Source organism: Pan troglodytes, chromosome 3, assembly GCF_028858775.2.
Source record: "Pan troglodytes isolate AG18354 chromosome 3, NHGRI_mPanTro3-v2.0_pri, whole genome shotgun sequence".
Taxonomy (NCBI): domain Eukaryota; kingdom Metazoa; phylum Chordata; class Mammalia; order Primates; family Hominidae; genus Pan; species Pan troglodytes.
The window spans coordinates 58781366-58808874 of record NC_072401.2 but is presented as its reverse complement, the minus strand read 5'-3'; the positions used below and the strand labels follow the sequence as shown (position 1 = coordinate 58808874).

At 37.3% G+C, this 27509-nt stretch overlaps 1 protein-coding gene across 4 annotated transcripts in view; it reads left to right on the top strand.

Moving 5' to 3' along the window:
• Positions 1-27509, top strand: part of SLC4A4 (solute carrier family 4 member 4) — a 475003-nt gene that overhangs the window by 249794 nt on the left and 197700 nt on the right. For all 4 annotated transcript variants that reach the window (XM_054683021.2, XM_517243.8, XM_009447756.5 and 1 more), the window contains 2 exons: positions 2870-3030; positions 9971-10150. In XM_054683021.2, the coding sequence (XP_054538996.1) occupies positions 2870-3030; positions 9971-10150 (341 nt within the window). The remainder of the gene's footprint in view (positions 1-2869; positions 3031-9970; positions 10151-27509) is intronic.

Below are 27509 nucleotides of genomic sequence, written 5' to 3'. Positions count from 1 at the left end.
ATTTCCATTCCTTTATGGTTAAATCTTGACCTAAAGAGCTGGTGTAATCCAGAAGGGTGAGTAATACTATTTCATAAATCCACCCTAGTTTGGATTTATGTTTTGCAAATGCACTTTTTAAATGTATTCAAAGTCATATTTAAGTCTAACCAGGTTGCCTGCAATATAAACTATGGAGAGGAATAAATAAAAGATGGACCACAAAGAACTGCAATGGTTTTGCTTCTTTTTCTTTTTAGATAAAATCTTATTAAACTTATATTATTTGGACAGTTGAGGATTGTCTGAGCCTATTCAGGCTGCTATAACAAAATACCATAGACTGGGTAGCTTACAGACAACAGAAATTTAGTTCTTATAGTTCTGGAGGCTGGGAGGTCCAAGATCAAGACATTGTCAGATTCAGTGTCTGGTGAGAGCCTGCTTTCTCACACATGGCACCATATCATTGTGTCTTTACATGGTGGAAGGGGCTAGATAGCTGTCTGGGGACTCTTTTATAAAGTCATTAATCCATCTAATCACCTCCCAAAGGGCCCATCTCCTTATACCATTCCCTTGGGGGATAGGATTTCAATATATGAATTTTGTGGGGACATAGACATTCAGACCATAGAGAGGATGATGGCAGAAAAGAACTACTGTATATAAGTGAGGCTTAGTTTTTTTTTAAGTAATAGAATTGGCAGTACAGGCTATTGGCAGCTGCTAGAAGTAGGGGCTCATTTAGGAAAGATAAGAGGGAAGTAAAGGCCTTGTAAAACACTCCCCTTTACAGGGCTTCTAGCTGCCCTGTGTCATTCATCTTGGGCTTAAATTCTATGACCAAATATTCTATCCCTCAGAAAATAAGCATACTCTTAAGAATTCAAGAGAAATCAAGGAGTCATTACACTCTTTATAGATAGATGACATAATTCTAGATAACTCTGACTTGCTTTCATATATGATGATATCTTCCTTTTTCTAGAGTCTTATCTTGAGCAATAAATTATAGCATCATATATAAATATGATTCATATGCCTATTACCAACAAACATGCTTAGCGATTCTATGAGCAAACATGAAAAGATGATATACCTAAAGTTAACCAATGTAACATTCTCCATCAAAAATAAATTAGTCTCAAAATAACTCTAATCACCTTATTACCTTTTACAGCTTTGGTTAAACCCATAGAATTCTTTGAGTATGATATAAAATTGTCATTTTTTTTTCTCCCAGTTCCTTTTATTTCTCTGGTCTAACTTGAATCAAAGTGAAGAAATACTAATTTAGTCACACACACACACACACACACACACACACACACTAGAAGTCTTTCATTCTGTTTTGGAATGTGTCACAGCTACTTTTGTAGAAATAAACCAAGTCCAGTTCTGAAGTTTCAGAACTTCTTTGGTGCTATCGTTGACTTTTTAACCATGAGGTAAACAGTAAAAATCTCCCTTCCTGCATTTTTGGGGAGGATACAGGGAGAAGAAGGAGGGTCTTAGAATTGTGGGTAAGGTTGATACAAGGTTACCACTAACATGGGAGTTGCCTGGCTGTGAGAGCCTTCCTGAGAGGCACATGGGGGGGAAAGTCTTTAGATACCGCTAAAATACTTCTGAAACATATGGGTGCTGGGCTTGATTAAAATTCTAAATTTTCTTTGACATTGTGGGCTGATCGCTTGATCTATTTTCACTCCTGGTCTACTAATGTGTTTTTTTTCCCCTCCTCTGGGGGTGGTAAGAGGTCTATAAATAATACCCTATGTAGAGCTTCCTCTGATCTCTGCCCTTTGTTCTCATCTTTAGTGAGTTAGGTGAGCGTTTAGCTTTCTCTAGGAAAACATTTTTCAATCATTAAGCCTTTGGGTGAAGAATGTAGAAAAACAATTTTTATTCCATCTTTATCTCTTTCAATATCTCTCAGAAGGTTTAAAGTGAAAGAAGCCTTTTTGTTAGTATCATGATGAATAGCAAAACGATGATGCTTTCCCATTTTCCTTTAACAGTGTAGGAAGTGTCTGTGTAATATGTGGGATATAAAGTCTGTCAAATGTGTTTTGCTCTCATTTCCATTAAGGTTTTTTATTGCTATATATTGCTAAGTTATCAAAATGTCTAGGAGTCTTAGAAAGCAGAAGCTAGAAAAGAGGGTTGTTCCATCGCTAAGGTTAATAGGAGATCTCGTATTATCAGAATAATCTGTTGTTCACCGAGCTTGTGTGTATTTAAACACACATGGAACCAGACTTGAAGGGTAAAGCTTTTAAAATCACAATAAGAGGGGAATATGCATCAGCTGAGATATTTATATTAAAGGAAGACACAACAAAACGTGCCGGTCTTCCTTAAGCATCAATAAAACGAAATTTTACATTCATCTTGCCACTTCACACATCATGTTTTTTATGTCTGCGATAAATATTGGTTCATCACTGATATTTCACCTTATTTAAACTTGCCTCGTGAAATCACAACAGAATCCTCACAGTGGTGGCGATTTTTATGCACTGTAGGCTGTACCCACATGGAGAATTTTGAAATGCATATTTTTCTACCTTATTAAAAAATTTAGTTAAATAATTGGTCTTAAGGATCTCATGGTTACATATAGGCAGATATAAAACCAAGGATGCTTTGGCTTCTCTTGCTTGGCTTTTTTCTTCTCTAACTTCAGGGGAAGGAGCAGTCTAGTGCTTCTCTTTGGGTGTGTTTATGAAGATTATGTAATTAATGATCTAATAAGCTATTAATACTCCACAAAAAGAGACATTTTGGAAGTGCTGGAAGGGGTGAAGATGGAGGGGTTGAGACTGCTATTTCTAGAGGAAGTTAGAACACTTTTAATTGCTCTTCACTAATCTCATCTTCCTAGGTGGATCAAGTTTGAAGAAAAAGTGGAACAGGGTGGGGAAAGATGGAGCAAGCCCCATGTGGCCACATTGTCCCTTCATAGTTTATTTGAGCTGAGGACATGTATGGAGAAAGGATCCATCATGCTTGATCGGGAGGCTTCTTCTCTCCCACAGTTGGTGGGTAAGTATGCTGTTTGAATTTTACACTGTTTTTTTTGGCTTTCCCTAGCCACATGTCTCCATCACGGCAGATGACTAGTACTGTAAGCAGAGTTAAATGTTTTATAACATTTATTCTCTCTTTTTGCATTATAACATTAGTATGATTTATTGCAAGAAAATCTGAAAAATACACAAATATTAAGAAAATAGTAAACTATCTTCCATAACATCTTCCTCTGGTCATTGTTGGCGTTTTGGAATATTTACTTCTAGCTTTGCTTCTCAATCCTTTCCCTATGCTTTTCATTTTTTAAATTTTATTTTATTATTATTATTATTTTTGAGACAGAGTCTCACTCTGTTGCCCAGGCTGGAGTGCAGTGGCACGATCTCAGCTCACTGCAACCTCTGCCTCCTGGGTTCAAGCGATTCTCCTGCCTCAGCCTCCCGAGTAGCTGGCATTACAGGTACCTACCACTTGTACCTTATGTACTTCAGATGCATGAAAAGTGTGGGGCTTCTTTGCAAATCTAACTAACAAGCTCTCTGAAAAAGAACCAAGTATATGTACATCAGCCAGACATATGCCTCGCTTGACAGCTAATCTATTCTTCCAACACAAATGCTGCAGCATTCATATTATCTATAATATAAAGAAACGGATGTCATAGATAAGCCTTTTGTCTACAGATATACAAAGAAACTTTGCAGTAAGTCTAAAATTAGACAAGAATGTTACACTGGTCACCTTCTGCAGGTCTTTGATCCACATCTTCTTCCCCATAATCCCAGGGTAGGCACACTGCAGATCCCTTGGAAAAGTGCAGCCATCCCTACAGGTCCAGTGCTCACCTGGTTATGGAATTTCCTAGGAATAAGAAGTGGAGCCCCTGCACTTCTTTTTAAGAAAAAACATGATCTTTGGCACACCTAGATCTGAAGGATAATACGGCAGTTTAGGCCAAGCTACTGATAGAAAATGGAAACAATGGCTCCAGTTTGGAATGCAGTGGTGTGTGCCCAAGGTGTTCAGCATGATGAGTTAGCATTCAACGCACAAAGTACTAACTACAAAGGAAGCCAAAGCTGCCCTGCACCATGAGGTTCAGTGACTTTGATGGTGGTGATACAAATGATGCTTGGCACCAATGTGACCTGACTCAATCACTTACCCGTAATGTCTTGCTGGATCCCTGTCCCACCCAGCCTTTCTTCACATGCAGCTAAAGGGGCTTGACTTCTGCCTACAATCAACCCTAACCCAGGAACTAGACTACTTCTCTTCTTACAGATGATTTAAGTCCTACTTTACAGATGATGAAACTGAGGTCCAGAGAAACTCAGTGCAAGTCTAAGATCAAAGAATTCTAGAAATCTAGTATCTGGACTTGCAGTCCAATATAACCAAGGATGGATGAATAAAGAGACTCCATTTATAATATTAATCTTATGCTAATAAGTGAAAGTGAATGTAAATCTGTGCATACAGAATGAAAAATAACTAAAAAGGAAAAGTATCGCTGGGCGTGGTGGCTCATGCCTGTAATCCCAGCACTTTTGGAGGCCGAGGTGGGTGGATCATTTGAGGTCAGGAGTTCAAGACCAGTCTGGCCAACATGGTGAAACCCCCCACCCCTGCCTCTACTAAAAATACAAGTGGAGAAGGGAGAGGACTTATGTAAAGATGCTGGATGGACAGAAATAATTATTTTATACATTTATTCAGCAGTAGTACATGGGCTTCTACAATGTGTCAGACACTGTTCTAGGCCTTGAAATCAGGGTTTGTAAATCTACCACTTTGTAAATGAGACAAGGTACATGTCAACATAGGTACAAATCTGCATTTGTAGTTAGAAAATAATGGAGGAAACAATTTTATATAGCATTTTTCATATTGAACAAGGCAGGTGAAGCTGAAAATGGAAATCTGATATATGAGAAGAGATCTTGGATTATGGTACCCAGGGAGATCGGAACCCATCTACAAAAACAGAAGCAAACAGAAAGAATGATTTTCTGGGCCATCTGTTCCATTGTCTTTTTTCATTCATTAAAAGCTGCAAGAAAGATTGTTATCCAGAAAAGTATAATGATTGGCAAAAATCAATCCAGTTTTTGAGTGAAAATTGTAACTTCTGCATTCTCAGACCTTAAGAACTAACCTGGAGCAAAGATGTCAAAAATTACACAAGTTGAAAATAAATCAAATGTGCATAAATGTAGGGCAAACTGGAGAAGAAAATCATGACTTGGCAGAGTATAGGCAGTCTAGGAGGAGAATAAGGGTCACCAGGAAGATTCCCTTATTAAAAAAAACACAATTTTTTACCATAGATGATCATTACTGCCTAAAGTTTCCCCACTTAGGGTTTCATGCCACTGTGCTCAGGGTTTGTCCTCTATTAAAATACACTTACTCTGTGGGAAGATGTCATATATTAATTCCCATGAGATACAGAGTGATGTTGAAGAAGGAATGCTGGATTTAATGTTGGGGAGTTTTAATTAAAGTCTAGCCCTATTAGCATGTATGACCATGGGCAAGGCCAGTTACTGAACTCTTTTGGAGTCTTCATTCCCTCATCTATAAAAAGAAGATGAAGGTGGACCTTTCAGGGTTGTTATGAGCATTAAATAAGATCATCAGATGTATTTGCTGTCTACTTACATGTCTATCCCAGTATAAATAGTTTATCCAGATATTTCTGCATGTCACCTAGCAGAGTGTAGAGAAATGAGTCAGATAGAGAGACACTCAGTGACTTCATGAACGGGAGACAAGATCCCAAATGGTATGGTAGACAGAGCTGGAAACAGTTGAACAGCATCCCTGCTGTGCTTGGAACTGATCAGCAAGGGTGATGAAAGTTAAAAGTTGAATTACACACTTGGATGTTGCTGTAAAACTGTCTTTGGGATCTTCATCACCAGGAAGAGCCGTCTTAAGGAGCTTCTGGTCTTCAGCAACTAACTGACCGTTTTCATGTTGTAGAAGAGAGAGTACCAGATTATACTGGAACGTCTTTAGCCAATGGCCAAAGAGAGAAGGTTTTGGTACTTACTACATATAAGAGAGGTTAGCCAAGCATTTTGTGGTTTCCCTTCAATTTTTCGTTACTTTTTATTATCAGCTGTGAACTTTTTCTCTAACCTCCATGCATTTACTTTAAAAATTGTCATTACATGTTAAAATTTGACACTACTATGTCACTTTGAGGTATCATCACTCATTAATATGTTTGCTCTGCAGTTCCTGGGGCAAGCAGTCAGAGAGCCAGTGCTGTCATTCTGGAGCTGATAATACAGAAAAACAGTTCAGGGACAAATAACACATCATAAGTAAAACAAAGAGGAGGAAAAGGGCCAGATTTCCAGAAGTGGGGAGAAGAGCATGTTTGAAAGAGTGTCACTAGCTAAAAAACATCTTAATCCTCTGAACTAATCAAAACCCTACAGAGGATAAAACATGAACGAAACAGAGCCCTTATTTCATCTAAATGACAGACAATGGCACAGTAACTTGAGAAGTTATAGTCATTATTTGTTTTTTAAAAAATCTTTTTGTAGCAGTGGGTGAGGTGGAGTTGTTTTGTCCCAAATCATGCTGATACTTCTGAGTTGAGAATTATGCACAGCTAAATCTTAAGATGCATCTCCCCCCGCACCCCAATTTTATATCAACAAATGAGAAGAAAAAGAAATAATAGCAAGCATGATTATATCAAACAAACAATAGCTGCTTTTCATCTTCCTTTGCAGTCCACCTGCTACCCCTCACCAGCCTGCCTCTGAGAGGCATCTCACCCTGCAGGCTCAAAGACAGCGCCACACCATGTGAGGGCCCTGCACCATGATGCGCGACTGTTTAAGCAGGTGTTACTTCTCACACTTACATAAAAAATTCAGCCTATTTTTGATTCTTCTCAGGATTTCTACTTGATTTTTTCACGAAGAACCCCTTCTGAATGTTAATAGAAAAATTTATCTTTAAAGTATTATAAAGGATAAAACATCGTTTTCACAGATTATTTTAATAGCTTTATTATTAGTATCCTCATTGTAATTCTACATTTAAAGAGTGTCATTCACGTATGAAGCCGAGTCTATGGGAATTTTCCTCCCCTTTTAAGTTAAAAAAATTGTAAGCCATTTCAGGTATTTTACCATGATGGGAAGTGAATTGGGAAAATGTAGCTCTATTTTTGGAGTCTCATTTTTATATTTAAAGGCATTCCTGAGCTGTGCATGTTGGCAGATGTATTGGTCCTATTGTTTCTTACTTTTTATAACTTTTACATTTTCAAAATGGCAATAACTTTTTTTCTAGTCACAAAACTAATGCATGTTCATTTTTAAATAACCCGGAACATATTACAGAGCTTTTGTAATTCCTAGTCAATACTGCAACATTGTCATCAGAAATGGAATTGCCCATTGAATACCTTTCACATCATGGGGGTTGATTCAATAAGAAACATATATCATCTTAGTTAATCTTGAAGTTGAATATTTATTTATATATTTTTGGCCCTTTGTATTTCTTTTAGGAATGTTTGTGATCTTTGTCCATTCTTCTGTCACATGGCCATCATTCTCTTGGTTTGCAAAAGCTCTGCGTATATCAATTATTTTTTTCTCTAGAGCTTAGTTTTTAAATAAAGAAAAATATTGTGTGACATGGGGACAGATCTAAACTTAGAGTCAGAAAACCTGGTTTTATATGGGAGTTTTGCCTCTAATCAGTCCATGTCTGTGGGCAAGTCAGTCTGTGGCCCTGTGTTCTCATCTGCATAGCAAGAGGTTGAACTTGATGCTCCATGAAGTTCCTTTCAGCTCTGCTATCATCTAGTGTTGGCACATTCTCTCCCAATTGGTAGTGTCTGTGGGATTTTGAACACTGAAGGCTTAATTTCAGTGTAGCTGTGAAATGTTACTGCCCCCACTTTCCTTTGAAGGATTTTGTAGTTTATACTTAAAGAGATCCCTATAATGTTGGCCGTTTTAATGGAAACTTAATGAAGGGCATAAAGCCACACAGATGTTTTAACCTGTTCTAACTGGTGATTTCCAGGCATTAGTAACAGAGGACTGGCTGTGCATACATAAAGATTGGTTTGAGATTTCAAGGGAGGGTGAGAATAGAGGGAGGCCCTGCCAGGAAGGGTAGATAAGAAACACTTTAGTCTACAACCCTGAAATTAGAGTAGGAGTTTGATAACACTCATAGCAGACATGGTGGGACTGTTTGTTTGTTTTTCTGGTTCTTCTGTAAAATGGACTTTCCACTTTAAAAGGACTTAAAGGAAAAGTAGAGGGGTTGTGTTTTGTAGGCACCTAATTATTTACTGTGGAAGAGAGGTTTAATTGTAATTACAGGATCAATTCTGATAGTTTTGCTGAGTGGGGTTTGTGTAGTTTAAAATACTCAGAGCTAAAAACCACTCTAAACCAAAACATTTCTATGGGAGAAACTCTTCCTGCCTTGCCCAGACTCCCTACCAAGTGGTCCCATGTTATGTGACAGTTATGGCACCTCTGTGAGGCATGTGATGGAAAATCCTGGATTCAGCCTCTGCTTGGCTTCCAAACAGTTGATAGTACATTGTGTAAATTGCCAGTTTCTAGCTATAGGCTGTGAGGCCAATTCTGTGAGTGTTTAGAAGATGGACTTTTGAGAAATTCAGTCATGCCCAAGCAAAACCCCTTGAACATCTGTAACTTCTCTTTACAAAGAAGTGGGAATCCTTGGGAGATGCTGTTATCCTACCAGTACCCATCAATTTTCTTGCCGGCTTTTGGAAAAGAATAGTTATTGTTCGTTTCTTTACATTTATATACTAAAGTTTGCCCAAGTGGAAAATATCAGTGTGTGTTAGATGCATCCATGTACCAGAAAGGGAGCCATGGGATCCATTACTCACATTCTGTGCAGAGGACAAAAGGTCTACTTGCATACCTTGAGACAGACTCCTACCAATGCATATCTTGCACAGATTCTGTAATGTTTTGTCCTCAGCCCCATTCTGGCTGGAGATAAATGTTGGCCTGTCATGTAGACATAGAGTAGAATGCACCAGGCTTCATTTACTGCTGACATGCTGACTTGTGAGAAAGAGGGTTTCTTATTTTCTATTGGCATAAGAACTTACCTTCCAGCAGAGTGACCTATGAGCAATTTCTATGAAACACAGTCATCTTTCTGGTTAAAATCATACTAAAAAAAGAGTAATAGAAACTTTACTTTTTTTTTTGGTAGTAAGACTAAGATATTAAAGTTTCATTAAAAATTTCAGTCAGTTTATACTTTAAAATGCCCAATGGAAATATACTGGAAAGTCTTCAGTTGGATCTGAACAATAAGAATAAGCCTCCTTTCTTAGAAAAGACTACAACATAATTTTTTAGTTTAATCTTTCTTTCATTGGATTAACTCGTGTTCAGATGACCTGATATTAAATACTGTTTCCCTTGACTGTATTCTATTATTAAGTACATATAACATTACAGAAGAATTTGGGAAAATAGATTTTAAAAATCAACAATCTCATTACTTTTAATTTTCTATACTCTTTTTAAGTTTTTAAATATCATTTATATTTCTGATATACATTTGCTATGAGTACATGAACTTTTTGACTCTTCCCCTTTTAATTGAAAAATATAAATTACTGACTTATTGTGTTACAGGATAATCTGACTTATGTGAATACATCATATCTGGGCCTGAAAAAACATAAAATGAATACTCTAATATTTGTATCTCTCTCATCAATGCCCATATCTGTGTACCCTGTGTCTTTATCTTTTACATAAAATGGGAAATTAGAAACTTAGAAAACAATATCTTGCTATTAAATTTGAGGGTGACATCCATAAAGTTAGAGTAAAAAAATAACTTTGTGGTCTTGTGACTGAGTTTTGTTTTTTGCTTTTGTTTTGCTTTGTTTTTGTATCAGAGATGATTGTTGACCATCAGATTGAGACAGGCCTATTGAAACCTGAACTTAAGGATAAGGTGACCTATACTTTGCTCCGGAAGCACCGGCATCAAACCAAGAAATCCAACCTTCGGTCCCTGGCTGACATTGGGAAGACAGTCTCCAGTGCAAGTAGGATGTTTACCAACCCTGATAATGGTAATGCAGAGGCCAGCTGGCTGCTGCTTTCTCTTACTTATTTCACTCACCTTTACACCGTCTCCTGTCATCCTTGTTTTAACCCTTCTCCATATTTTTTCTTTTCTTGAGTTCATAGCCATAGTCATTTCATATTGACATTTTTAATCCAGTTGGACAGGTTTGCAGTCTTGCTGGAAAGATTTCCGCAATTGTTGTAGGCTGCTAATGCCACGGTGACTTGCTTACTCCATATACATCTATTCTGATTGATGGAGGTGGTTTAGTAGTAACTCTATGATGAAACAATTGAATATTATAGATGAGTCAGCAGATTCGTAGATTATTGAGTACCTCTGTGAATATGTTTTCCAGCATGTTTGCCAGAATTAGGAGGAGAATAGTAAGATATGATAAATGCCTTGAAATCTCCTATCACAAAGTGTTTGCTTAGTATGTGAAATGGTGTCCAGTCTATATAAATGATGACTTCATCAAACTAAGCCTCCATATTATTTTTTACCTCTAATAAAACCAATCTGCTTTCTGATATAGGATAATGATAGATCCAAGAATAATTATTCAAGATGGGATATTAACCCCATTATTTAACAATAAGTAAGGCACTGTATCCTATCTGTAGTTTATTGATTTACCAGAGTTTCCTGTAGAATGTCTATCTTTTGTATCATGGCGTTTGTTTCAAATAAATTTCATGATTGGGAGCAATCTGAGAAGGGAGAGGTCAGTTTCCATGAGGTATGGAAAATGAAGGTATGAAGGAAAGAACTACTAAGCATTGGCTGATAGGATTAGGTCTATCCTCCCATCCCACCCCCAGACTTTTTAGTGTTAAGAGAGATGAGGCCGGGCGCGGTGGCTCATGCCTGTAATCCCAGCACTTTGGGAGGCCGAGGCGGGTGGATCACGAGGTCAGGAGATGGAGACCATCCTGGCTAACATGGCGAAACCCCATCTCTACTAAAAAATTACAAAAAATTACCTGGGTGTGGTGGCACGCACCTTTGTCCCAGCTACTTGGGAGGGTGAGGCCAGAGAAAAGCTTAAACCCGGGAGGGGGAGGTTGCAGTGAGCCAAGATCACGCCACTGCACTCCAGCCTGGGCTACAGAGCGAGACTCCGTCTGAAAAAAAAAAAAAAAAGAGAGAGAGAGATGAGTGGATAAGGGAGATTCTAATTCATTGCCCTCAGCTGCACTTTCAGAATAACATAAAACCGGTTGTCATGGAAAAAGGTGGAGTAACTGAATTGCAACTCAGCCACTGCATTTCTGGAAATGAGTTTTCTCTTAGTATTAAAGGTAACTGTTGGCTGGAAAAACACTACTAGCAGATTTTCTGTGGTATATTTTTTAGGCAAAACTGGTTATGTGCAAATAATTTAAATAAAATGCTTTTTACTAAAAAAAATCACAAAAGAGAATTGAATCTGCAATATTTCTACTACAGTTTGATGGTTCTACTGTTACCTAGAATATTGCTGCTGATGGGAAATATTTTGGTTTTTATGTCTCCCCTGGCTTTTTTTTGTTGTTTTAGTTGTGTTTTTGGAAAGAGGGGTTACTTAATGGCTAGAAAGTTATAGAATGAGTAGTTTATTATAACTGATGTCACAAATATTTTATTTAACAATTTATATTTTTGAAATTATGGCAATTACAGTTGAAGCTACTCTTTTATTTCTTATTTAATAATCCACTTTCTTATGTAAGATGAAATCCCAATATTTGCTGATTTAATTCTTTTATCATGGGGTTGGGGGAAGTATAAAGAAGTGAAAAAGTGCATTGTTTTCAAATACTGCTATATTTTCAAAAAGAAGTGGAATGAATATGGCATGCAGGAGGCTTTCTACCAATATGATGAGCTTCATTTCCATGGAACTGCAGGCAGAGTAGAAATTAGGAACAGATGGATCTTGGCGGCCAGAATCTTGTGCTTTAGGAGAAAGTATTTGGATATGGAATACAACTAATGAGTTAATATTGCTCGCCATTCAATCTTTCATCCTATCTGTAGATCTCTGTACTTGAGAGAAAAGTTGAAATTGCCTTTGCCATCCATCTTTTCACTTGTGAAATGTTATATATGCTGGGCAGAAAGCAAATAGGAAGGGTAGGCAGTTCTTTTCCAGCTCTTCAGCTGATCAGCTTACACTCTGAAGTGTGGAATACGATTAGACCTTTTTAAACATGTTGTTATTTGCCTTAATGCTACCTAACTTCTTTTAAATATCCAGAGGCAAGATTTAGCTTTGAGAGATCCTTTAGCAATGAATTTTGTACGCCTTCAAGGTACATTCTTATAAATCATCAAATGGCAAATTTTTGGCTTTCTAGAGGTGCTCGTTATTAACTGGAAAGTTTGCGTAGTTACCTTTATATCTTAGGGTTTAATTACTTAATATCTTTAAAAAACTATGAAATGTTCTTAGAATAAATTTCTAAACAAACGTTCTTAGAATAAATTTCTAAATAAAATTTCTAATAAATGGAATGTTCTTAGTTTAAATTTCTATATAAAAATTATAGAATTACTGTAGGTAGAATTATTCCTACAGTTTTAATAGACCACAATCTTTCAGTCTGTTGTAGTTGGAGCTAGATTCTAATATCTCCATGTAAAGCTTAGATAAATTTGTATACCTTTGTCTTTAATCATAGGCTACAAAATAGATTCAGTGACACTGCCAGCTTTAGTTATAGCTAGCAACAATGTAATAAATAACTGAAATTTATAGAGATAACTTCAGAGTTGTGAATTTTTTCATTTCATGGTAGTGTACTGAAGTCAGCTCTAATCTGCTCAGGAGAGCCAGTTGATATCAGGGATTTGCAAGCTGGTTGTTAAATACAGCTACTATTAAAAATTAAGTTATATAAACATACAATTTAATAATTATATTAAAACAAAGATAATGAATACTGAAAATTTATTGCTTTCTGCCTGTTTCACTACATTTTACTGTAGTCTGTGCTCTTAAGGTTATTTGTATCTACTGTGTCTGTATGGTGGTAGAAATACTGTTAAATAGTGTGCCATTGTGCATCTCTTCCCTCAGTGACTATACTGGTACCTTGAAATGGGCTGTTATGGTAGTATTTACCCCATAGAAACCAGCAAATGCTATAAATCAGGGCTTGATTTAAAAATTTTTTTTTTGACCATTTGTCTCTAGGCTTAAAGAAGTGATGGAGAAAATGCTAATAATGTAGATTACATTTAAAAGTGTAAAGTGTCTATAACTGTTAAAATGAATAGCAGAAAAAAATTGAAGAACATTTTTTTCAGTAATCAAAAACTGTTATCTGATTTAGGAAAAGAGTCAGCCACATCACTGACAAATGGATGAAGTCTGACATATTCAATCTTCATTGTTTCACTTTTGTCTTATTGGTTAACATACATAAAGGGATAATATTAATCAACAAATGTCACAAATATTTGTTGGGTATTTGATGGATGTTGGAACTATACTCATTTGCCAGCTAGCATAACCATATGCTAGCTACTGATGCAAGAGTTTGGCCAAGATTAACTAAAGTATTGTATGAGAATCAACTAACTATATGCAATTTACAATACAATATTGTATATTTTATTATTATTTATATAATGTGTGCTACATATTGTTGTAGGACTTTTCCTTAGTTCAGTTAAAGACGGGGTTCTTGTCACACAACCACGAAAAATTAGGCTTGCACACAATTTGAAGAGTGAGAAAAATGGAATTTATTGAGCAAAAAGGAAAAAAAGGGAAACAGGGACTCTCAGCAGAGTGAGTCCTGTTAGTACAGGCTTCCTGCCTTGCAGATTGAATCCCAGGTACACCCAGGAGGAGGAGGGGCCCGGCTTCTCCACCCTGAGAACAGAGGGAAATTCCCAAGGCTCCACCCCAGTGCGCACTCCTCCCAGTGCACAGGCCGGTCAGAGTTTCTCCAGGAACCTTCTATACTTGGTTGTCACAATAGCCTTTATAACAGTAAAATTCAACGCATACACATACTCACACACGCACACATTCATGTATAAATATGGTTCTTTCCCCTGGTAACCGGTTTTCAAACATTTACTGGCACATCCACTACCAGCACACTACTGTCTTTATTCCTAAAGACTAACTCTCGTCTTTTAGCATCCTGGTATGGCTTGGGGTTCAAGACGATTTTATGTTTTTAAAAAGGAGCAAAAAACATTTTTTATCTGTAATAAATCAGGGAACAGTGAGGCAAGCTTTCAAAATGCTAATTATTGTGAAATTGCTACTTGTTTGAGACATGTGTAAATTCTATGGGCATGCCTGCCAGGTACTAAATTTTAGGCAAATGCTATCATTTCTCAGTAGATTAACTGAGGCATTTCTATAATGTTGCATGAAGAAATTAATGAGGTTTTAGGTAATTCTGGTGTTGGATTTTTCTTTACCTACTTTTTATTTATCACTATTGTTTTAGGTTGAACTATATGAAATTGCCAAAGGTAAAATTGTCAGCAGTTTCATATGATTCTACCTAATAATTTGGTCTGAGATACTTAGCTAATAATTCTGTATTATTTAGTGTATTATGAAAAACTAATGTTTAAGCCTGGAAACATTGCTTGGTAGTATTTAAAAAATAAACATGTATTTAGTTTGCTTTTTATTAGAAAGTAAAAGTAAAGTTTTTTCTTAATTGGTATCCATTCAATAAATATTTAGTAAGATGTTTATGACAAGCATAACAACTGCATTTTAAAAAGTTGTGGTTTATAAGATGATCAGATTTTTTTTTAAATGTACCATTTAAATGAGTACTTTTTATATGTATTGTCTTATCCCAAAGCTTGCAAAAGATCATTGAGACCTGACTTTAAGGACCAAAACCAATGAGGAGCCTGAATTTGAGTATTCACCTTTTTCTACCTTTGTAGAAAGTTGGGTAAAGCCATCATCGACCTGTCCCTGATTTTTTCCTAACTTCTTCATTTTTTGTCCCCAGATTACCATAAAGATCAGTTCCTTGCCTTCCAAGGTCTGGGAGTATAGATGCCCTTTGCTGAGAATTGGCTTTAGTAATCTAATTGGATCTAGACTATGGATTTCATTTTCCCTTAATCTAATTTTACGACCTCACTTTGTATTAGTGAAAAGTTTCTCTTTTTTCAATAAAAAATTGGAAAGATAATTTAGTAGTTGCTTTTGATGTCTGTAAAAGAGAGATAATGAAAAGTAAGAAGAAATGTATAAAATGTTTAGAGTGGTAACTGGCACATAGTAATCACTCCACAAATGTTAGTAAATTTTATACAATATGTTTAAGCACAATTAGGGAAGAAAAATCTTATATTGAATAGGAGTGGTTTCTGGAATGATACTTGCTCTGTAGCTTACTATTTGGAAAGAAACTAGCAGATATAGTGCTGATTTATTCCCTCTGCCCTTTGTTAAGTGATACCAATAGTCTTTCATTAGCAATGGGAGGTGAGGAAGACCTTTCTCATCATAGCCCTCTTACGTAATAATTTGTTCCCTTCATTGGTTTTATCTTTTGCTAAATGGGTGTCAGGGGGGTCCTAAATCACACTGGAAATCCATGACTTGGTAAAGTTGTCCCATCAGGGAGATAAGGAACTGGAGACAGTGGCAGCTCCAAGGAGAGCGGCTGGCTCCTAGGCTTCTTGCTGCTTTCCCCATGCCTTCTCCTGGTGCCCGTGGTCTCCTCCATATTTGTAGGCACCCCGGGCCTGCTCCTGATAGAACCTCTGCATCTTATCTTCAATTTACCACCATTTTCCTCTTTTTTAATTCAAATATGAGAAATGTAATCCACTTGCTCCCATTATGGGTTGCCACTACTTACTCCTGAATCTGGACTCCTCTGTTTAAGGTTATCTGCCAGGTGGGATGCCACTTCCTAGCTGTCTCCCATATTGCTGGTTTGATATAAACACACACACCTTTAGGTATTTTTAAAAGCATAGTCTATTGCTGTTACCTACAGTAACAGATAGGTGGTTTGCAATGCAGAACAAACAATGGAAAGAAATCAATTTTTATGTTAATAGTAATTTTAGGCTCCAGTGAAATATAAGTGATATTAGTTGGGCTCTTGCTGCATTGGATCTGATTTGAGATTAGGCCCATTCAGACTATTTGGTTTGATATTAGATCCAGATGCCTTGACACTGGCTTATTTTGGATCTGGCTGGGACCACCGCCAGGTCTGGTAGCTTTCTCGTTCCCTTTAGAAATTCTTCACTTTTTGCCTGCACTTTGGATTCCAGCTTGCCCATTTGTCTCAGGCTGGGTTGTTCTGCTTTCCAGGCCATCCCCCCAACTGCCCCATACCCTTGAATTCAGACATGGTCCCTTAATCAATATGTAAGGCAGATATTTCCCTAACCTGCTTCTGAAGCCGGCCATCATGCTTCTCTAGTTCTCAGATAGGTCAGTTGACATCTTGCAACTCTCAGGCCTACATCACCTGAAGGTTAGAATCCTCTTCCTATGTGCCTTTCTGCATACAATTAACTCTTTCCCAAAAGCAACAGCATACATCCACCTGTTTTGTTCAGGACTCTCATTTTCCGTTCATTTTCATAGCACAGATGAATGTCCTGACCAGAACCCAAATAACGATCAAGCTCTTTCCCACCTGAGAATAAATGAACCAATCTATGGAAGGTTGCTAGCAAAGTGCCTGAATGAAATCCTCTTCCTTAATAACAGTAATTATTATGGCTATTGTTATTATGGTATTTCTAACTCATTCATCAGGCACCATTCTTATTTTCTTATTTTCCTTTTCTTTCTCCAGGCAGATGACTGATTTTCCAAATGCATAATGTTCAGATCTTTAAATAAACAACACATTTTTCTCCAAGGGTCAGTCTCTCTCAGTATTTGCTAACCTATTCCACTCTTTATAGCAATGAAGAGTTGGGCTTAAGAGATAAAACTCAAGTGGGTCTTTAGTTGCTTGACATTGAAGGCCTACTTTGTAATCTTCTTTTTAAAGACATGGGACCATCATTTCCAGAGGTTTCATTCAATTCTTGGGCAAATGTTTAGTAGCATTGTGGTTATGAGCAATTTACGTAATCTCTTTGAGCCTCAGTTTTTATATCTGTAAAATAAGGGTTGTGATGTCTTATTCTGTGCATATAACCAGGAATAAATGAGATACCTTTGTGAAAATTATTAAATAAGCAGAATGTGAGATACCATTGTGCTTTGGTGCATTCATACTGCCATAACAAAATAGCTTAGATTGGGTAATTTAAAACAATAGAAATTTATTGCTCACAATTCTGGAGGCTGGCAAGTCCAAGATCTAGGTGCCAGCAGATTTACTGACTGGTGAGAGCCCTTTCCTCATAGATGGTGCGTTCTATGGATCCTCGCAAGGTGGAAGGGGCAAACATTCCTTCAAGCCTTTCAGTAGAGCAGGAATCCCATTCCTGAGGGTGGAGCTCTCTTGACTTAATCACTTTACAAAGGCTTCACCTTTTAATACTATTGCATTGGAGATTAGGCTTCAACAGAAGAATTTGGGGGGGGGATACAAACATTCAGATCCTAGCACACTGTAAGGAACAATTATTATCCAGAAATATTTTAGGGGGAAAATTTAGTGACTTTCAGCTTTAAAATTGAGGACAGAACTTCAATTCACTACCATTATTTTGCATTTTATTATTTTCTGTTTCTCTCCATTTTTTGCCTACTACTTCATTTATACGAAAATATTCTTGGAGTTTTATTTTTAAAATAGTGCTACTTTCATTATCAACTTTGCAGATGCCAAATAATACATAATGAGTTGTCACTCATGGGCTTTCTAGTATTTTTAAATTTAGAGTATAAAGATTGATCATTATGTCTAAGTAATGACAGTTTTAGCTATCAAGAAATAATATGTGTACAGCAAGATGTTACTATGTAATAAACATATTTTTAAATTTTACTAGTTGTCAGTCTGTTTTATACAGCTAGGGTCTGTGAGAGAGTAAAAGAACTGAAATGATTCTCTTTGCGTTTATGCTACCACATGTGAGTGCTTTTTTCTTCATTCCCCTTTCATGGAGAAGTCATGTATTTCAAGGACACTGAACTGGTTTGCTGCTGTCAACCCTGAGTAAATCTTCTTCCAAGGCTTGGTTTCCTTAATAGAGCCACGCTTGCAAAGTTTTTTGTATTCCCAAGCCCCGTGTTGCTCTGGGAGCAATCGAAGTGTAGGTGCAGATCTGGGACCACATCCTGCTCCCTGTGAAAGAGATATAGGAGAGGGAAGGACAGGGAAAAGTAAGGAGAGAAGGGTAAGCAAGATAGAGACATAAAATATGAGCACCATGGGTTCATTTAAAGGAGGGGATAAATTAAGGTCTTCCAAGAATGACTAAGCATGCCTCATTCTACTCAACTCCTGTATCCATAGAAATACAAAGGACAAAAAGGAGATCTTTCTAGGTTTGTGAACCCAATTTCTTAAAAACCACACTTTGAATTTAAAGTAGGCCAGGATTTCTGTCTTTAGTGTTTTCCAACACTCTTCAAGATGTTGAACAAAGAAAATGTCATTCCATTAACGATATTAGTAGTAGAAATAACAATAATGCCTCACATTATTATGGTAGCTCTAATGTATATATCATTTCAGATGAAAAACCTGAAAGTCAGAAATTTAAATAACTTGTCTAAGCATAGTAAATGGAGGAACCCAGTGTGCTTAATAATCATATGCTAATTCAACCACAAGGGGATGAGCTTCCTCAATCATAATTTATTTCCCACACATCACCCGGTCCAGGTCTCATATGTAATAGTGTGATGGTGAAGGGCTCTGGAGGCCATTCTACATCTAAGCAGGAAAACACACCAAACATGGCAGACAGATGATTGTCTTTATTGGCTTTCCAAATGGAGATTTCTAGGCAACATGTTTCATATGTTTAGGTGAAATGCTGGTATAGTCTTGGGTTAAATTTCTTGTCTAAATAGCAGTGCCGAGTGCATAGGAAGTATTCAATGACTATTTGAACATATGACGTTGCAATCCCAAAAGAGTCCTACAACTTCACCATGAATAAAATTTATTTTCTTCTTAATAGGATTGTTTTAAAAAAAGCATTTTTTCTGGAGATATTTTGTGTGTGTGTGTGTGTGTGTGTGTGTGTATCTATTTGCTTGATTCAAAAAGAGACACCCTCACATGAACATATTTAGGATTGATGGTTTTGGGCAAGTTGATTCTCAAGGGGAATGTGGGTCATGTAAAACAATATTCCTCACAACATCTTTTTCTACAGTCTAAATATTGGATACCATCACTCAAAAGCCTTCGGAGCTATATCTTTCCTCATCAGATTGTGGTAATATAAACCAATTTCTACCTTGTTTATACCTGAAGTCAGGCAAAAGTGATGTAAAGAGAATATGTAAGATAATAGCAAGGCTAAGCTGTTTATTTTGTAGCTCAAGTGTAAAAGAGGTACGGTGAAAGCATTGTGTAGACAAGGCATACATAATATATCATTACCATGGTATAATTACAGAAAGTTCTGCTCTAGCTTTGGGAACGACTTCTCAAAATTTGATATTTGGAGTTAAATTTGTGAAGTGAAAAAAAGCAACATGAAAGGGTTACAGAGTTTGTATCTCCTCCTGCACAGAAGTACACAGAGGGTCCAACAAATCAAAATGTAGACATTTGCCAATGTAAGTAATGGATGCTGTGCAAGTCCCAGCTTTCATGAGGGTAAGCTGCCAGATGGCTCCAGTCAGGCTTTGCTAAAACACAGGTGCCGAGTCTCTCTGGGCAGTTCCATTTTCATGCCTGTCTTTGGAGCCAGGTTCTTTGCTGGCGAGTGCCAGGCTTCATTCCACTGTCCCCTTGATGGTGAGGCTCTGCCTCAATGGAGGCTGTATACGCAAAAAGAAATTTCCAGCTTTAGTTCCCAACAATACACTGACAGGTTGAGGGGAGTAGAGGAGAGAGAAGCTGCTGGGGAGCGTTAGTTATCAGCATGAGTTTTGGAGAAGCTGCTGACTTCTCTACTCACATTAGAAGCAAGCCATGGTATCAGTGATAAAATTTGGGTACCTACATACGCATTAGAAGCTAAAGGAATATGAATTCTCATTCTAAAGAAATTGGAAGCTAAAGGACATGTCTTCTTTTGAAGAAGTTTCCTTTGTATTATCCGCTTCTGTCAGTTCTCACTGATCTGGCATTTCACTGGGTCCTTGCTTGGGCCTAGATAAATGTTTGCCAGTTGTTTAGCCTAATTCATTTAATTTAGCTAAGCCTGCAGGAATATTGGCTCTTTAAGCAGATCACTTAGTTGTCAAAAGAAATAGGAGGCAAAACTTGGCCAGTATGATAATATACATTTCTAAATGTCTCCCTCTTAACAAAAGCAATTTGGGAACAATCTCAACCCGTTCATTTCTCTTTTTCATTTTTCTTAGTGCAATAAAAAGTTGCAAAGAACTTCAATTATGGGAAACAATTAAAAATTCAGATTGCAAAGAGAAGACATCAGATTTGCCTCAAACAGGTGCTGGCACAGATGGCCTGCTCACAAGTCCTGGCTTTATTTACAGCTTTTAAACACAGACAGATAAATTGACAAAAATGTTTCTCGATTTTATAATGTGCCGAATGCCCAAATTTGGCTATAAGCTTATATTAATTTGTAAATGATTCACTTTAAACCTTGACCTCCCAAGTCATCAGTAGCCTTAAAAAGACCATTTGTCTCCCCTGTTGTTTGCATACTTATGTGAATAGATTATCTCATATTTGCTATTGGTTGGATATGCCTTGTTTACTGCCTTGATCATTTAATGATTATCTTTATTAAGTCAAATTGCATGTAGTCTGATGGCTAGATATTTCCAACCTCGTTGTGATTCCTTAAAGGATAATTATGCCGTCTCTATTTTACTAGCCTTGGAGCATGACATTTAATAGGAATAGCAAAATAAATGACATGGAGCCCAAATGAAACTATCTTCAGGAAGAAGTTGATGGTGTTGTTTCATCCAGGTGATAAAACGTATCTGGAGGAACCATACTGTATATGTAGCCTGCAACATTATTTAATCTTTGCTGTGGTCTAAGATTTGGCATAGGTGCACCAAAGGTTAAAATGTTAAAATTAAAAGTGAGTATTAAAGGGCACCAGAAAATGAGGACTAACATACATCCTTAAATTGGCTTATATTAAGGTATTAATTTATCCCTACCCCAGTCTCATGTTTCTGAAGGGCTGAAAAACAGAGGAAATTGAGATCCAGCTCTATATTCATCAAGGAAAATATTTCAGAAGTGAAAGTATGAAATGTTGCTTTCTCCATTTGTGCATAAGATCCATAGACCTATCTATTGAGTAGATCATAAGAAAGCTGCTTACTAATACGACACCCTGCCCCCTGTGCTTTACAAAGCTGTGTGTAACTTCGCTCTGTGTGTGCTTATGTGGTTCATAATTATTAACAATCTTGATCTTACATCCTGAGATTAGTGTTTATTATGTAAATCTTTCTTCTTCTGGATATAATTTATGTTTTGTGTATTAGAACTGCAGGGTGGATCATCCATTGGTATTTGGGGAACTATAATGATTGAATGTAATTTTTTTAGACTTTTTCATTCTTTACGGGGATTCATTTCATCTAAGGGTGCAGGGCATGGGAGGGAGTGTGTGTCTTTGTAATGTGTCATTGTTCTCCTTTAACCCGCTTGTGTGATTTGCTTTAGCATTTTTTTCTTCTTAATTAATGCTTCCATCCTCATCCTTGCTGTGGCTGCTCATGTGTCCTCCTCCTCCTCCTGTCTTCTGCTTCTGACACTAAAGTGCGCAGCCCGCTTGAGAACTCAGTGCCCTGCCTAGCAACCCGCACCTTGGATGATGACCCCCGAGTGCGGCGCACTCCCAGCGTGGGATGGCTAAGTAAGTCAATGGCTGGGGAAAGGGCAAGGAAGGTGGCAGTGGTCGGGAGAGGGAGGGCAGGAAGATCGGGCTCATGGTTACTGAGTGGAGGGAAACCTCAAGAATGCCTGAAAGTGTAAGATGTAAATATTCCTGAAGTCGTAATTGCTGACTTATTTCTTCTACTGTCAAAGAGTACAGTAATAAAGAACTTCCTGGATGATCTGCTGTCCTGAATCCAAGTTGAGGACATTGTAAGGCAGTGGAAAGATTGTGAGACTAAGGGGTGGGGCTGGCACTGGCAGCCCTCCCTCCATGGGACACTTCTCTGAACCTCAGTTTCCTCATGGTGATGCTGAACCTTCTTACTTCAGAGGACTGGGAGGAAGGTCACTGGAGATGAGGTCTCTGAAGGTGGTTTGAAAGCATTCAAGTGCTAAGTAAGAGGAAGAGCTTACTAAGTTAATAATGTTAAATACCTCAAATACCTACTATATGCCAGAAAGACAGAATGGGCTATGGACAACAAAAAAGGGGGATAAGATAGAATCTTTACTTTTTAAAAATTTAGAGCTTGGTAAAGTGACAAGATTTATGTACCTAAAACCAAAAGAGAACATGCACAGAAAGCTACATGCACTTCCCCACAGGTTTCCAAACTGAGTATATGTGATATAATTTTTTTAAAGTAGAGTATTAAGAGATGAATAAGGTGATTCCCTGTCCTTGGGGGGCTTCCTTTCTAATGAAGGAGACAGGACATAAATAGATAACAATTGTATAAAATGATAAGTGAAATGAATGAAAATACATACACACACACACGATTGTGAGAACATACCCTTGGCCTGGGAGTGGCAATAATAGAAAGGGCTTTTAGAGCAGGTGTTTTCTGAGCTAAATCTTAAAGGAAAAGTATGAGTTTGATACATCCATAAAGTAGAAACTTAATAATTTTCCTTGAATAATAAAAGTTGCAAATACTAAATAGTTTATGTTATGCTATTTAATTTTCTGAAGAATCTTGTGAAGTGGCTATTGTTATTACCCACATTTGACAGATGAAGAAATTAGACTTACAAAGATTAAGTAACTTGCCTAGATCACACAGGTCATAAGTGTGTAGGGCAGGACTTGAGCTTCATCATATGGTAGTTTCAACTATAATTTTATGGGTGATGCCTTACTGAAGTTAAAGTATAGGAAACTTACATGGTCAGATTGCCCAAAAGATCTGCTAATCCCACAATGAAGCTCTAACACTCACATGATTCTCTCTGCAAGAATCAAGCATTTCTTCTAATAAATTCTTTTACTACTTAATGATGCCTCTTGGGGAAAAAAATTTCAGGTAAAAAGTTTGGGCCTTGGAGTATGAAGTCAGGCAGGAATGGGTCTGAATCCTGGATCTACCACTCCTGGCTTCCTGACTTTGGGCAAATTACTCTTTTACTGTAAACCTGGGTGTTTCAACCAACTATAAAACTGAGTTAATCTTACCAACATAGGATTGTTGTGAGAATTAAATTAGAAATATCTGAAGTATCTAGCATAGTGCTCAGCACTCAGTTAAGCCAGCATTACTGCTGATAGCAAAGTGCTTATAGAAATTGCTCAAGAAATTCTAGCTGTTTTTATTTTTTTAAGTTTCATTTATTCCATGTCAGACATCCAGACATTGAAGTATTTTTGTCAATAAAGTGTCAAGGAAATTGACCAAAGTGTTCAGTTTGCGGATGATGTGGAAATATGGCAGCTATTTGGAAATCAACTTGAGACCAAACCCTGGACCAATCCTTCTGAGAAGCACATTTTAGTAATGAGGGAGGATTCTTCTCATTGTCTCTTTATGTGATGTAATCTCTCCCTAAATAATCAGCTTTGATGTATAATCACCTTCCCCAGGGCTTCTAATACTTACTGTATCCATTCAATAAATGAAATAGACACCTAGTGAATAACTAAGGTGTGCAAAGTAGTGTTAAATACTGCTGGTTTTACCTACCTATTCAACCTCACTTTTGTCTCTTCTCAATATAAACTCTAATCAGCTTGTCTCTTTTCTTTTGTCCTATATCATGGAAAATCCTACCTCCATGTTTTTGTTGATAAACTCTACCCTTCCAGGAATGCCTTTTTTTTTTTTTTTTTTTTTTTTTTGGATGCAGTCTTGCTTCTGTTTCCCAGGCTGGAGTGCAGTGGCTTGATCTCGGCTTACTGCAACCTCTGCCTCCTGAGTTCAAGCAATTCTCCTGCCTCAGCCTCCCAAGTGGCTGGGATTACAGGCGCCCACCACCATGCCCAGCTAATTTTTGTAGTTTTAGTTGAGACAGGTTTTCGCCACGTTGGCCAGGCTGGTGTCGAACTCCTGACCTCAGGTGATCCACCCGCCTCGGCCTCCCAAAGCTCTGGGATTACAGATGTAAGCCACCACACATGGCCCAGGAATGCCTTTTCCAGTATGCCTATCCAAAACTATTCAGTAGGACCTGAATGAAGTTCCATCTCCTTTGTAAAATAGTTCTTATAAACACAGATCTTTTCAAGTCTTAAAATTCCATAACTCCTATTTTCTGTGCCTCACAATGGAAGATTTACCATATATTGTCTTATGTTGTTCTCTGATGTTTCATTGTCTTTATTTTTTCATTTCAACTATCTACATAAAAAAAAAAAAAGCCTTCTCTAGGGTCTGTATCTCATGCTTTTGTGTCTTCTCTGGTGCAGGTACTTGAAACAAGGGTGTTGTACAATACACATTTGTTGACCCTTGATACTCCATCATTTCATTAAAAGCAACCAACAGCCCAGTTTTCACTAGCGCCCATCTTGGTCACCAGAAACCGTTAACCAAAAGTGAATATGGTTTACTTGTAAAAACTATTTCCCCTTATTTCTGCATATCCTGGTCTGATGAATTTGATTATCAATTTATTCTAATTGTTAACATGGACTTAAAAAACTGCCAGAATATTAGCTAAAAACAAATTTGTAACAAGGTTTTTTAAAGTTTATCTTTAAAGATTTTAGCAAGATATTTTCAGGCCTAATGTAACTAGAAGTTACTAACTACCTTTAAAAAGCTTCATTTAAAGTTGCTTTTAGGGAGTAAGCTCTCATCATTTTTACATTGTGTGCTTCTTATCTTCATTGTCACCTGAGGCAGATGTGAGCCTAGAGCTCTTATCCATTTCAAATGCTGCCAAGGTATTGAATTAGAATTTGGAACAAAACCAAAAATGATTTCCTCTTACAGATCTCACCGGCAGGCCTGAAACCAGCCTGGGCTGGGGAAAACAAAGAGAAGCTACTTTTCAGGACAAGTTAATACCCACCTAAATGCCTTGCCATTATTAGAGCATAAGAACATACCCTATCTTGCTAGATCCAGAATAGCTTTTCATTCTTAGCGCTTATCTGTGAATTCAGTTTGACTTCTAGCAGCCAGCATCATCTGAGCCCTTAGAAAACACTTGTGTCCTTTTGCATTTACTGGCAGTCGAAATCAGCTGCTTCAGACTCTCAGGTCTGAACTTCAAAGAAGAAAAGGAGGTTCAGAGTTTTTTTCTATCATCTTATTATGCACATTCCTGGCATCTGCCTTCACCTTGCTTTGTATTGTATCTGTCTAGTTTGTCCATCTACTGGGCAGGGACCTGGTCCAGTTCAGTGTTTTGCTTTGAAAGTACTTACCCAGCGTTTAATGTTATTATTATCATCCCAAGTATTAGTAGTTGTAATACTGTTTTCTTTGTTTTTGTTTTTGTTTTTATTTAATGAAACCACAGTGGTATAACTGTAGATTCTTGTTTCATCCTACAATCAGGCTACACAGTTAACATTAGAATTTAAAGAACTGAATTGTAAGTGAACATTTTTTTGCTTTAAAAAATTTTTCTTTGAGCATTTCTGGAATTAAACAATTCAAAATCTTTTAACTTTTGGAGAGTTTACTGACTAAATTAAAATTACATAATTTTTCTCTGGCTCTAGGGTCTTCATAAAGTTTTACTTCTTTAGGAAAATGGTGAACCCAGAGAATTCACTTAACAAGTTCAATTCAACCGCTGTTCACCAAGCTTCTACTCTTCTAGTTATATGGTCCAATCAGAGGGAAGGAGATAAGGGAAACTCACAAATAACAATCATTTGAGAGAAGCTATGGTAAGTGCCACCAGGAGGGTAGGGGGCAGACTGGTTTGTCTACAGTGTGTACAACAGTAGCATTTATTATACTCTCTGCAAATACTAATTAGAAGAATGAATGGTGGGGTATAAACAGAGAATTGAGAAAAGAATTCTTGGGAGAGACAGACTTTTCAATGGACCTTAAAGGATGGATTATATTTCCATAAATAGAGATTGTAGTAAGAGCAGGGTGAGACATTGAAAGATCACGCTAGGCTAGAGAAAAGTAAAAAAGCAACCATGTTGTTGAGAAAGTATAAATAAGAGTTTGTATGAGGTAGAGTGAGTTGATACATTAAATTAGCAGAAAGGGCATGGGAAAAAGATGTGTGGAGCTAGGGTGGCAAAATAATTGGGCCATTTTGTGGAAGGTCTATGAAAGTTTTTAGTATGGAGATAGCATGGTTAGAACTTTATGTTAGGGAAATTAACCTGTCAGTCATTCTTTGAGTGGGAATCAGTTAGGAGATGATTTCAGTAGACCAGTGCTGGAAAAAGGATTTAAGCTAGGATTGCGACTGTGGAAGTGGAAAGGAGGGGATAATGCAAGAAATGTTATAGGAATGGTGTTGTCTAGACTTAATAACTGACTGAATGTTAGGGGAGGAAGAGAAAGGAGTCCAGGATGCCTCAGGAGGTAGCAACCAGGAAGATCATAGGAAACCATTCATGGGCACAGGTGCTGGGTTTACAGAAGCATGATAGTTAAGATTTCTGCTCCCATCATACGTGTTGTGACCATCTTTGAAGATATGTTTCACTAGCAGATTTTTAGGTTACCCACCATGGGCCAAGGCTCTTCTAGATTCCTGCTTTGTTATCACACTCTTAGCTTGGTGTTTTTTTCTCCTAAACTTTATTTTGAGGTGGAGAACAACCACCACATCACAACTCTCTTTATTGCCCAGTGAATTTTGAGCATTCTTATCTTGATTCCAAGCATCTCACTTTCCATCCCTCTGTTTTTTTCAGATGCAGACTTGTTTTTGAATGGAAATATTATTTGGGTCACTTATTGTACCATTTCCACGTATATTTTTGGCCTTTAAAATCTAAAGCAATTCCAAGTACAACTTTAAAAATTCCTTCACTGTAGCTTTTCATAGTCACAATTTTCAAAAGATTGTAAGAAATAAAATCTTTCAGCAACCTGACATCTATGTTCAGACTTTTTAGTTAACGTAAGACATTCAGAAAATGTATGTGGTATGCAAGAATGAGTTACAACATTCTTAAGATACAGGCAGTTCTAACCA